This window comes from Pinus tabuliformis, chromosome 4_2, assembly GCF_031772625.1.
Source record: "Pinus tabuliformis cultivar Carrire ecotype Pingquan chromosome 4_2, CPIR1, whole genome shotgun sequence".
In the NCBI taxonomy this organism is placed as follows: Eukaryota; Viridiplantae; Streptophyta; class Pinopsida; order Pinales; family Pinaceae; genus Pinus; species Pinus tabuliformis.
The window spans coordinates 879,833,284-879,846,974 of NC_142304.1; the positions used below are offsets into that span (position 1 = coordinate 879,833,284).

The 13,691-nt window shown below is 42.2% G+C and overlaps 1 protein-coding gene across 1 annotated transcript; it reads right to left on the reverse strand.

Moving 5' to 3' along the window:
- Nucleotides 1–3,986: 3,986 nt before the first annotated feature.
- LOC149172505 (uncharacterized) lies at nucleotides 3,987–4,769 on the reverse strand. Its single transcript, XM_089426344.1, has one exon. The coding sequence runs from the start codon at nucleotides 4,767–4,769 to the stop codon at nucleotides 3,987–3,989; it is 783 nt and encodes a 260-aa protein (XP_089282470.1).
- Nucleotides 4,770–13,691: the final 8,922 nt, after the last annotated feature.

Below are 13,691 nucleotides of genomic sequence, written 5' to 3' on the forward strand. Positions count from 1 at the left end.
TCTCTGTAGCCTCCCCATTTTTCAATTCTCTGTAATTCTAGCCCCTTCAGGCATCATAAAAAAAAATGGAAGCCTTCATTCGCAAGTTCTTCTGGAAAGGGGGCAATCATAATGACAGGAAAATCCCTTTGGTAAGTTGGGAGAAAATATGCAAGCCTCAGAGCGAAGGAGGCCTTAACTTCAAGGATCTCAGCCTCCAAAACATAGCCATGGGAGCCAAGATCTTCTGGAGAGTCATTGGATCACATCCAGGCTGGGCGCAAAGAGCTCTTTGGAGGAAATACTTCAGGGGAAAGAGAAAGAGATGTTTGGACGCCCCTCTACCCACCACAGGCTCGCAGCTGATCAAACTTTGCCAAAAAGCAGTCCCTTTAATCAGAGACAGAGCATATTGGATTCCAGGAAACGGTAAAGAATGCAAGATATGGGAAGATAGCATTATGATGCATCCACCCTTATCGTCTCACAGTTCTCTACAATCGCTGCGTTTGTGGTTGGACAACGCAGGCTGCAACACACTTTGGGACATCTCGCAGTGGGAAGGCAGATCATGGTTGCGCTGGAGACTCCCACCCGTCCCTCCTGAGCTGTCTCAAGCTCGCGATCTGCTCCTTGCCTCGCTAAACGGGATGGCGCCTCTGCGCGTGGGTAAGAAGGACGCCCGAGGATGGGGAGCCGCCCCAGGGCTGTACACGGTGGCGCAAGGCTACAAGAGTCTGCAGGAGCGACCTTACGTCCCCCCTAACCCAGCTGTATGGAACGGGATCTGGAACTGTAAATCCATGCCCAAGGTCGACTCCTTTTGCTGGTTGTTATGCCACAAAGGGATTTTAACAGCTGACAGACTACAGAAGAAAGGCTTTCATGGCCCCTCTCGTTGCCATTTATGCTGTGACAGTGAGGAGAACGCTCAACATATCATGCTGGACTGTAATTTTTCAAGAGAAATCTGGCAAGGACTTCTGAGTTTCTGGAAATCCGAATTCACTTTGCCCATGTATATATCAGAACTCTTTGCAAATTGGTGGAATTACTACCCTGAAACTCTTCCAAAAAATGAAAGATTCATAGCAGCATGGCTCTCCCTGCCGAAATTCACTTGTTGGCAGATCTAGCTCGAGCATAACAGAAGAGTCTTCATGGATGAAAGTCTCAATTCATAGGTTATTATCATCAAAACAAAATGCCTTTGGAAAGAAAGTCTTGGGGATTATCCGTCGGATTTGAATCTGAGTCAGCATGACTTAGATTGGGGTGCCTCGATGGGCCTCCATTTCTCAGGCGAAACTAGGCATCACAAGGCCATAAAAGAATGGCAATTCAGGGGGAAGGAGAACGAACTGTCGAATTTGCTTCTTAGGCAATCCAGATTTTCTTTGTTCTTTGACGGAGCAGCGAAAGGCAATCCTAGATTGGCTAGGGCAGGAGGAATTATAAAAAATAAAGAGGGCATAACAGTGGCAAAGTTCGCTTGGGGATTAGGGCAGTCAACCAGCATGCAAGCTGAAGCCTTGGCACTTCTGCAAGGCCTTAAGTAAGCAAAGGCTATGGGTATCTCAAAAGTCAGCAATATAGGAGATTCTCAAGCCATTATCAAAGTCTTGGTAGAGGATTCCTCTCTGGTAGACATCAGCCTGGCAAGAATCATTTCAAGAATCAGAACCTTGATGAAATCCTTCCGGACTACAACTTTCCTCCATGTTTTGAGAGAAAACAATAAAGATGCTGATATGGAAGCCAACAGGGCAGTTCCTCTTTCCGCTGGCTGTCTCTTGGCAGACGAAATTGAGAGCTGGGATTCCATTCCATAAAGATTGTCATGTTTTTCTGCATTTTGTTGAATCAGTTTGTTTGTCTATTTAAGATAGGGAAAATAACAGAGATAGAATCGATAGTCTTGAATAAAGCTCGCGGGTACCCAAGACTTGGGACCTCTGATCAGCTAGTGGAAGAAAATTTAAGGGCTATGCCCGACCAAATGTAACCGGTGAAAGGCGTTTTGGCCAAAGTTTAATATAATCCCATACCCGTTCTTGTAAAAAAAAAAACTATGGCATAATAAACATAAAGAAACACAGCATGAAACTGTACAACAATAAGAAACAAAACCTCGGCGTGTGCAGGGGCCCTCTGCACAACCTCGAGCAACAGCTATCAATCAAGAATTATGCTCAGAAACAGAGTCTTCTCATATATTTCAGAACGCAGTCACAACAATGAAACTAGTGTCACGACACAGTGGGCTTTTTAACAGCAAAATTATATTCAAAAGACTAACTACTATGCGTATAGAAACGCATTATTTATAACAAAATATTACTTAACTGTTTTCCTATAAACTTTGCTGACAGAGGACACGTAAATGATAGCGTCCATGGATTTAGCGTCATGCTGCCGAGATTATGCAATCTATTGAAAACAACTTGTTGGATTCACATCGTGGGCAGCCTACAGGTGTCATCATGCCTCCAGAAATCTAGAAACAGCCACGAAAATCTTTCACGTGCTTGGAAACGGAGTCTTGTTGCCGTAGGACTCTTCTGTTTGACCACCGCTTGACCACCGTTGACCACTGCCTCCTCCGACGAATCCAACTGAGCCAATAAGACTCAGTCGATGTCCAAGTCATTTCCAACTTGCCCATGTGGCTCGATTTGCCTGATGACACCTGCAATGTAGACTTTGACAAAAACAACTGCGGAAAGTTGAAGCAGCTACAGAAAGTGACAGGATTCCGCAGCTCAATGAGCAAAAATCTAGTTCAAACAACAGACGCAAAACATAGTTAAAAACCACTTTAAGTGCTCTTTTATGATTAATATGCATTGATGTTGATAGCTTAGGAGGTCTAGGTGAATGGAAAAAGTCTAGGAAGGTGTATAGGAAAGATGCAAGTTCAGGGCTCAACACTTAGCTTGAAAAATGTTATCAGTGTATGGAAGAAGAGGTTTTATGTACCAAATTTAGTAGATCAATCTCAACCATCTTTAGCAGTCAACTCTAGTCATCTCCAAAATCACCCACAAATGCGAAAGGAAAAAGAGAATGAGGGGATGATAACTCAAGGAGGTGGGCCAACATTCCTACTCATCATGAAGTGTGGTGTTCGACATGGTAGGTGGGGGTCAGCTCACATAACACGTTGATCCCATCACCTCAACCAATAACCACATAAATCGGCTCCCCCCGAATCTAACCTTGCATGGAAAGTCTATTTTAATCCTAAAAGAGGCCCACCAATGCTACAAGAGGAAAACACATCCAAGATATTCCTACATAGGTCGCTACAGGAAGCTACAGGGTTTGCAAACCAGTGCTCCAGGGAAGTCACAGGATGCCACAGGAAGCTCGATTTTGGACATAATTTCCATCCGACAGGTGCTACAAGAAAGTCACAGGATGACATAAGAAGCTCGATTTTGGACATAATTTCCATCTGACCACAAGGAAAAATTAATATACTCGTCATCCTAGAAAGTAAATTATTATTTTTTTACTTTCAATTACTTTATTTCTCGATATAAAGTTGATGTAAAAATAAGGTGAAAATTAAACTATTTATATATGGTCCATATTAAATTTGTTTGTTAGTAATGAAACATGGGGTAATGGGAAATATATAATAACATAAATAAAATACTTCAAGTTAGATCTTAATTTTACATCACTTTTTAGAGAGAATAATAATAAAGGGATACATAATTCCTTCCCTATTTAATATGGAGTTAAAAACAATAGAAACAATATTTTTTTTTTTTTTTTACAAGAACGGTTATGGGATTTTATTAACTGGATGGAAAACAGCCTCAAATTCAATTACAAGGGGAAGAACATAATTCTGCATGATTTTCCAACAGTAGGAAGAGTTCTCCTACTATTTTCAGCTTCCTTTTTTTACAATTGAAATAGTGCGCTTTAGCTGCTAATTTCCCGAGCTGAAAGATACAAACAAACTGCTGTAATAAAAGGCAATAAAACATGACTCTTTAAGGGATTGGGTCCCAACAGATTTCCTGGTCTCTGAGAATTGTGCCGGCGTCTAAGAGAACAGCCTTGTTTGCCTCACTATCCGCTTCTTTGTTGTTGATTCTTAATATATGGAAGTAATTCAATTTTAGAGACTTGGTCATGCTTTTGATCCTTGCAATAATCCTTGCAAGTTGCAGATCAGCTGGCTTGGAATTGTTCACCACTATGCTTATGATAACCTGGGAGTCTCCAAAGACGTTAGCCTCCTCAAATCCTAGCTCTTTGAGGAGTTTGACACCTTGAAAGAGGGCCATCGCCTCAGCTTGTATACTTGAGGAATGGCCTAATCCCCAAGCAAATCTGTGTGGTGGAGAACCTTCTGGGTTGATGATGAACCCTCCTACGCCAGCAATTCCTGGGTTCCTTTTTGCTGCCCCATCGAAGAAGAGAGAGGGAAGAGGTTGGTTGGACAGCCAGTGCTGGAAGTCTTCTTCGTTTTTCCTGATTTGCCATTCTTTGGTGGGTGGAGGGGAGCTGCTCAATTTTTGGAACTTGAAGTTGAGGGCAGATCCTAAATATTTGTCCCGCTGATTTACATTTAGATCATCCCCTTTTTCAGCCAGCCACTCAGCTAGATGGCTTTTCACTAAGTTGACAACTAATCTGTAGTCCTGTTCCTTGCTCTGAAAAATTCTTCTGTTTCTTTCCAACCAAACTTGCCAACTGATAAATTTAGGAAGAGCGCTCCACGCAATTCTGATTGTTTTGTTTTTTGGGGGTGAACCTGGGTATCTGGTCATCCAACCTGCAAACAGATCCAAAATCGAGGTGGGGAAATCGAACTTGTAGTTCCAGGCCTCAAGGAGATCCTGCCAGATGGAGGTTGCATACTTGCACTTGATAATGAGGTGGAGGGCGGTTTCTGAATTTTCTTTGCACATCATGCATCTAGAGGGGCCATGGATGCCTCTTTTCTGGAGCCTGTCTTCTGTGAGGATTTTTTGATGGCAGAGGAGCCAACAGAAGTGATCAATTTTTGGAATTGAGGGGATTTTCCAAATACCAACCTAGGGGGTAGGATTGGGGGGCACATGGGGACGTTCCAGACACTTGATATACCCCTGAGCTACTGTGTAGCCTGCACACGTTGAGCCCCATCCTCTCACGTCCTGCCTGCGCGCGTGTGTGGGAGCCAACCCATGCAAGTTCGAGTAGAGCGTGCCCAGCTCAGAAGTCAGCGCGGGAGGAACAGGAAGTCGCTTCCAACCCGCCCAGGCTTCGTCTTTCCAGATTGACACGTCCCAAAGAGTGTTAATATTATTCTCAGATGTCCAATGCATCAGTTCAGACGTGCCTCTCAGCTCAACCAACGGAGGTCTGCCTAGGATGTTGTCCGTCCACAATTGAATTCGTTTACCATTGCCTGGGATCCAATATGCATAGTTACTTATCAGTGGGACTATTCTGTTAATGAATAAACTGAGAGGAGATCTGAGATCGTTTTTTGGCTGTTCCAGGCATCTGAGCCTTGTGCCTCTAAAATATTTTCTCCACAGAGCTACCTGAGCCCAACCTGGTTTAGGTGCTATGATTTTCCATATTATTTTGGCTCCCATGGCTAGATTTTGAGCTCTGAGGTCTTTGAAATTTAATCCTCCTTCATAGGTAGGTTTGGTGACTATTTCCCAATTGACTAGGGAAATCCTCTTCTCGTTATTCTTGCCTCCTTTCCAGAAGAAGTGTCTGATTAACTCCTCCATCTTTTTGATGATTCCCACAGGTGCTAGGAGGACTGAGAATTTGAATAATGGATAACTACTCAGCACTGCTTTAATGAGCACTGTTTTTCCGGCGATATTGAGCCAAGAAGCTCCCCAAGCTTGCATTTTGGTTTTGAATTTGTCCAGCTGTGGGTGCCAGTCCTTGTTCAGGGCCCTCCTGTGGAAAATTGGCAACCCAAGATACTTAAATGAAGACCAGGAGACAGAGGCTGCGAATCCTAAGCATCTAGCTATTACATTTGCTATTGAAACAGAGGTATTCCAACAGTAAATGTTACATTTGCCCTTGTTTAAAATGCTTCCTGAAACCTTGCTGTAATCATCCAGAACTTCTTTAAATTGTAGAGTTGAGCGAAGAGAAGCAGCCCCCAGCAGTATTGTATCGTCCGCAAAGAGGGCATGATTGATATTTTTTGCCCCTCTTGCAATGCATAGGCCAGCAATTTCCTGCTCTTGTTGTTTTTTATCTAACTTCAAACTGAGGACAGAGGCCTGAAGGACAAATAGGAGGGTGGGGACATCCCTGCCTCAATCCTCTAGAGGCTTTGAAAAACTCTGCCGCCCTTCCATTCACTAGAAGGGCTATCCAAGGTTTTGAAATGCATGCTCTGACCCAGTTGATGAAATTTTGTCTGAACCCCAGTTTATGGAGCACATCATACAGAAATTTATGCCTAACACGGTCAAATGCATTTGCAATATCTAGTTTAATAGCCATACCTTTTTCCTTTCGATGAAGACTAGAGTGGATTGCCTCTTAGACCAGCACGAAGTTATCTACCAGCTGTCTGCCCTGGATGAATCCTCCTTGGCTGTCGGGGATGATTTTGGGTAGAATTCTTTTCAACCTGTTAGCTATCACTTTGGTTATGACTTTGTACCCAATATTGCATAAGGAAATTGGGCGGAATCTGCTGAAAGAGTTTGCTCCTTTCTCTTTGGGAATGAGGGCAAGAAAGGCTGAATTTGTACCTCCTCCAATCTTTTGACAATCTTGGGACTTTTGAATCATTTTGAGGAACTCCTTCTCAACGATCTGCCAACAAGTTTGAAGAAATCTGGCCGTGAAACCATCGGGTCCCGGGGCTTTGTCGGGATCCATTACGAAAAGGGCCTCCTTGACTTCCTTGTGAGTGATTTTGCTCTCGAGTATCAGGTTCATGTTGGTGGTGATGAGGTTAGGGACAGCATCTAACAGGCTGTCATTATACTCAGCTGATGGCTCCTCCCTGTACAGCTTCCCAAAGTGCTCAGAAGATGCCTTTTTTATGCATGTAAAATCCTTCAAGACGTTGTTTTCTTCTTTAATTTCCGTGATGGAGTTTCTCCCTTTCCTGGCTTGGGCTTGTTTATGGAAATATGAGGAGTTTCTATCGCCTGATTTAAGCCAGAGACTTCTGGACTTGAGCCTCCAATATTCCTCTTCTGCCAGGCAGGCCTTGTGGAAGCTTTGCTGGAGCCTGGCCTCCTTTTCCAACTCTTCTTTTGTGATTTCCGCTGCTTCAAGATGGAGGTGCTGGCTTTCTAGCTCGATTTGGATTTTTTTCCTTTGCGCAGCAGGGTTGGGTAGGGTCTTGGCCCAATTTTTTAACATGGCTTTGACTCTTCTGAGTTTTTCCTCCCACACGAAGAAGGCGGATCCCTTGACTGGTTCTTTCCAACAATCTTTGACCCTATCCATAAAATCTGCCTCTTTAATCCATAGTGAACTGAATCTGAATGGAATAGGCCCCAGGTCTTTGGGGGTCAACAGTTCCAGGCTAATAGGCTTGTGGTCTGATATGCTGTTGTGGAGGATGCACGATCTAGCCTCTAATCCGAGGAGCAGGAAGGAACTTTGCACCAGAAATCTGTCCAGTCTTGCGGCTATGTGTCCCGGACCAACCCTCTTGTTTGACCACGTGTACTTACCAACAGATGGCTTGATGTCTATCAGATCCCAGTCTTGCATGAGATCTTCCACTGCTTCCCTTGCCGGATCTCTGACAATACTGCCTCCTCTTTTTTCTGACGAGAGAAGAGTGAGGTTGAGGTCTCCGGCTATGATTATGTTCTCCAGATTTTCTAGATCTGCCAAATTTTTGATGGCATCCCAACATAATTTTTTTTCACCTGCATTGTTAGGGGCATATACATTGACCAGACTAAAAGTTTCTTTAGATTCTAAGTGCTGCAATTTTAACAAAATCCAATGAGTGTTCAGGGACTCAGAGATAAGGGAAAACTTATTTGGATTCCAGAGCGACCCAAGTCCTCCTGAAGCTCCGCGGGCAGAGGTTGCATGCACTTCGTCTTTTTTCCAAAACTTTTTGCTTGCTTGGAGGAAGGCTAGATCCTCCAGTTTAGTCTCCTGGATGAGAAGAATGTCCGGGGCCTCCAGTCTTACTAGACTTTTCATTGCTTCTTCCTTTGCTTTGGAGCCCATTCCCCTACAGTTCCAGGAGACTATCTTCATCATTTATTTTTGCTGTGGTGAGCTCCTTTGGAGCTCTGGGTTTGGATCTTCTTCGTTTTCAGGGTTTTTGCTAGGAGTTTCTCTAGCGTTGGCTGGCTGCCTTGGAGCTTGTCTTTGTATGTTTCTTGGTCCCTTTTCTCCTTTGTTGACATTCGGCCTCTTATGGATCTTCTCGGGGTAGACTGTGAATCCCCTATTTCCCCTTCTTCCTCTGATTCCTCGGACTCTTGGGTTTCCTCCTCCTCTTCTGATATCTTCCCTTTGGATCTCTCTGGTTCGTTGTTAGATTTAGGTGGAGAGACTTCTTTCGGAGTTTCTGTCTCCTGGGTATTCATTATTTCAGATCCAAGGATCTCAAATTTGTTCCCTTGGCTCTCCATGGGAGGATGCTGTGCAGGGCCCGTTTGGGGGGCTCTGGCGTTAGTATTTGTAGCCTTCCTGAAAGAAGATTTGGGTCTTTTTGCCTGGTTCCATCCTTCTTCCTTTCCTTTTTCCTCTACCCCTTTGGACGGGCAATCTCTAGCGAAGTGTCCATAGACTTGGCACTTCCGGCATTTGAACGGCAGCTGTTCATAGTCCAGCTTCTGGACATGCGTCCAAGGACCTACCCTTATTTTGATGGCTTCTGGTAGTCCGACCTCCAGATCCACCTCCACACAAATTCTGGCGCAGTCATACTGATCCTTGTTGTTGGCCCTATCTATGAATTTCCCAAGAGTGTTTCCTATGTGTTTCAGAGAGTCCCAGTTCCAACAGTGCACCGGGAGATTGGGAAGCCTTACCCATACTGGGACCGCAGAGGGCACATCCACCGCCGGATCGAAATCTGGCGTCCATTTATTCAGGTAAAGCCCTTGAGGCCCCATGAAGTAGGGGCCGTTTCTGAAAATGAGATCCTTGTCTTCTTTTTCTGAAAATTCAAATAGGAAGTAACCTCTTCCGAGGAAGTAGGATGTTACCTTGTTCTTGATCAGCGGAGCCCAATTTCTAGCAACCCAGTTCTCTGTTGATTTCGGAGAGGGCCAAAGACCTGTAAACTGACCAACCAGAGCGCGATCTGCCAGAGATAAAGCTACTTGAATCGGACCTTCAGGGGGAGAGCGATCTCGGGGATGTCTTCAAGTCTTTTCACAAATTTGGCGGCTTCCACAGCTTTCTTCTTGGGCAGAGAGGCCAGTAAGGATCTGAAGGCCTCAGCAGCGGAAGACGGAGAAGGGGAGGAGGGCCCCTGGGAGGGATCCGGCTCCTCCATTGCAAGCAGCAGGACAAACCCTAGCCGACCGCAGCCAGAGGCTAGAGCTTTCGACGACCAACCCTAGCCGACCGCAGTCTGAAGGCAGAGCCCTCGGCGGACCCGCCCGCAGGGATCGGAGAGAGCAGGAGCGGGCAAGCGCGCAGGGATCTAGATCCGCAGGGTGCAGATCTCGCGAGTTGCAGAGCCGAGTGGGCGCGCGCAGCAGCTCAGAGAAAATAATAGAATCGATATTACATGATATGTAATTCATTATATGTTTAAATGACATGTAATAGTTAAGACAAAACTATACTAATAACAAACAAATATTTTACTATTAGCCACAAATAAACATTTTAATGTCCATATTAAATAACATAGTTTTATATAAAGTTTATATTAGAAGAAGAAGAAAAAATTATTTTAACGTCCGTGAAGCTAGAGATGGCCTATGGGACAGATTGCTTCTCCATCTGGTTAGTGTATGCAGCCCTTTTCCTGTAAAGCCTCACAATAAACGCTCCCAACTTCTTGACAAACCCCTCGCTGAATAGATTATCCCAAGAGCTAGTTGCCATATTATCTACATAAGTTTCCCTAATGTCTTTGAAGACCTCACACTCTAAAATGAATTTTTTTTTATGTTTCCACTTTTCTAGAAGAGAAAAAAATACATACTCTTTCCTCCAACACTTCTTTTGGCCTTTTCCAACACCCTTTTTCATAACAGAGTTCATGAAAATTAGTCCTTAACTCAATAATAATAATTTTGACTCTCCAAGAAATTGGTCCCTATGTATGTTTTTTGTTGATGATTATGAGTGGGATTAAACTCTTCAATATAGTGATTTTTATTTCTCCCTAGCCCCTTATCCCAAATACGCTTGTGGAACTTATTTATAACAAAATATTTTAGCTCTTTAGTGTTTATGTGACAATTGTTTAAGCAAATACCCAATTTACTAAATCAATTGTTATTTTGTCGCATCCAAGTCTTCTTTCTTTTGCACAATATATATAATTATTTTTTGTGATAAATTCTCTCTCTCTCTCTCTCTCTCTCTCTCTCTCTCTATATATATATATATATATATTTATTTATTTATTTATTTATTTATTTATATATATATATATATAGATATATATATATATATATATATATATATATATATTTTTTTTTTTTTTTTCTTTTGATTTATATAGCATATATATAGTTGACAATGAAATATTTTATTTATAATTTACAAATATTAATGCATGTCCCAATCATATTTGGGAGTATAAAACATATACTTATAGGTGTCTCTATATATATAATTATTTTTGTGATAAACTCTCTCTCTCTCTCTCTCTCTCTATATATATATATATATATGTGTGTGTGTGTGTGTGTGTGTCAATTCCATATTAAAAAATGAATGAATTACAAATATCCCTAAAAAAATTATTAATGGAATAAGAATTCTATGTCAACCCCACCCCACACATATATAAAATTCATTTCTTTTATTAACTTCATATTAAGAATGCAATAAATTCCACAGTTAATTATGGTTTAACTTTAAGGCACTTCATTGAAAAAGTTTGGGACAAAAAGGAGGAAGTCTTGTGTTGCTTTGTTGATTTTAGAAAAATATTTGACACGGTCCCTAGGGATAAGTTTGGGCATAGAATGGAGGAACTTGGGGTTCCTAGGCATTTCAGAGCACTTGTGCATAGGTTGTATGAAGAGGTGAAAGTCAAAATTAGAACTTCATGTGGGCAAAAAGAGTATGTATTTCTTGCTCTTCCCGAAAAGTGGAAATAGAACAACATTTCATTTTAGAATGCCATGCCTTCAAAGATAGTAAGGAATGTTAGAACAACATTTCATTTTAGAATGCCAGGCCATCAAAGATAGTAAGGAATGTTATGCAGATATGTTGGCACCTAGCCCTTGGAATAATTTATTCAGGGGGGAAATTATGCAGATATTCTCACAACTAGCTCTTGGGATAATTTATTGAGGGAGGGGTTTTTTGAGAAGTTGGGAGCTTTTATTATGACTCATGGACACTAAAAATAATTTCTTTCTTTTATATCATTTACCATGAAAAGTGAAAATATAAGACACTTTTTAATTTAAATTACTTTGCTATTCTTTATAAACTTGATATAAAACTATGTTATTTAACATTAAAACATTTTTTAGATCTTGATTTTAGACTTTTGTGATCCATACTGATTTTGATAAATTATTTCGATTAATCACATCATGAATGTGGTTCATTCTCAAGACAAAGGTGAATGTTTAAATAGTGAGGATGCATCTGGTTTAGGGTAATTTTCTTTGTGAGAAAGGGTGAAATAATTAAAGTAAAATAGTTAATTTAGCGGTGGTGAACTCTAGATTTTGAATATAATATTTAAAAATATAATCTAACCACTCAATGCTACAGATGTGTAACTTTAATATAAACAATTTGACTAGGTAAAAATAAAAATAAAATATGGTAGAGATGTGTAACTTAATGTAACGTAATGTAATGTAAACATTTTAACTGGGTAAAAATAAAATAAAAATAACAAAAAAAAAAACCCTATAAAAATTAATAATAAAAATGGTATTAAGAACCCATGGTATTCCTGTGGAATATAACTTATTTAAGGGGGAAATTAAATTATCCTAGATCCTTCTTAGTTTGATGTTATATTCAGGTCCATGAAGCCTCTTCATCATCTGCAATGTGCCATCCTCAAGTCTCCAATCTTATCAACTCTTGATGTGCCCCATTCAGGTCCATGAAGTCCTCTTCATCATCTGCAATGTGCCATCCTCAAGTCCCCATGTCACACTAGCAAGTCCTCCTGCATAACATTCCTGCCCTAGCACTCCTCTTTGGATGTCCCTTGACATCTCTACAAGTGCTTCCACACAATGTCCTTGCATAGGTCTGCCATGCTCCATGTCTTCAAGTCCCCAACCTGATGTCCATGACTAAGCTGTCCATGTAGTCCAACCAAGTAGACGGGCAATCTCTAGCGAAGTGTCCATAGACTTGGCACTTCTGGCATTTGAACGGCAGCTGTTCATAGTCCAGCTTCTGGACATGCGTCTAAGGACCTACCCTTATTTTGATGGCTTCTGGTAGTCCGACCTCCAGATCCACCTCCACACAAATCCTGGCGCAGTCATACTGATCCTTGTTGTTGGCCCTATCTATGAATTTCCCAAGAGTGTTTCCTATGTGTTTCAGAGAGTCCTAGTTCCAACAATGCACCGGGAGATTGGGAAGCCCTACCCATACTGGAACCGTAGAGGGCACATCCACCGCTGGATCAAAATCCGGCGTCCATTTATTCAAGTAAAGCCCTTGAGGCCCCATGAAGTAGGGGCCGTTTCTGAGAATGAGATTCTTGTCTTCTTTTTCTGAAAATTCGAATAGAAAGTAACCTCTTCCGAGGAAGTAGGATGTTACCTTGTTCTTGATCAGCGGAGCCCAATTTCTAGCAACCCATTTCTTTGTTGATTTCGGGGAGGGCCAAAGACCTGTAAACTGACCAACCAGAGCGTGATCTGCCAGAGATAAAGCTACTTGAATCGGACCTTCAGGGGGGAGAGCGATCTCGGGGATGTCTTCAAGTCTTTTCACAAATTTGGCGGCTTCCACAGCTTTCTTCTTGGGCAGAGAGAACAGTAAGGATCTGAAGGCCTCAGTAGCAGAAGACGGAGAAGGGGAGGAGGGCCCCTAGGAGGGATCCGGCTCATCCATTTCAAGCAGCAGGACAAACCCTAGCCGACCGCAGCCAAAGGCTAGAGCTTTCGGCGGCCAACCCTAGCCGACCGCAGTCTGAAGGCAGAGCCCTTGGTGGACCAGCCCGCAGGGATCAGAGAGAGCAGAAGCGGGCAAGCGCGCAGGGATCTAGATCCGCAGGGTGCAGATCTCGCGAGTTGCAGAGCCGAGTGGGCGCGCGCAGCAGCTCAGAGAAAACAATAGAATCGATATTACATGATATGTAATTCATTATATGTTTAAATGACATGTAATAGTTAAGACAAAACTATACTAATAACAAACAAATATTTTACTATTAGCCACAAATAAACATTTTAATGTCCATATTAAATAACATAGTTTTATATAAAGTTTATATTAGAAGAAGAAGAAAAAATTATTTTAACGTCCGTGAGGCTAGAGATGGCCTATGGGACAGATTGCTTCTCCATCTGGTTAGTGTATGCAGCCCTTTTCCTGTAAAGCCTCACAATAAA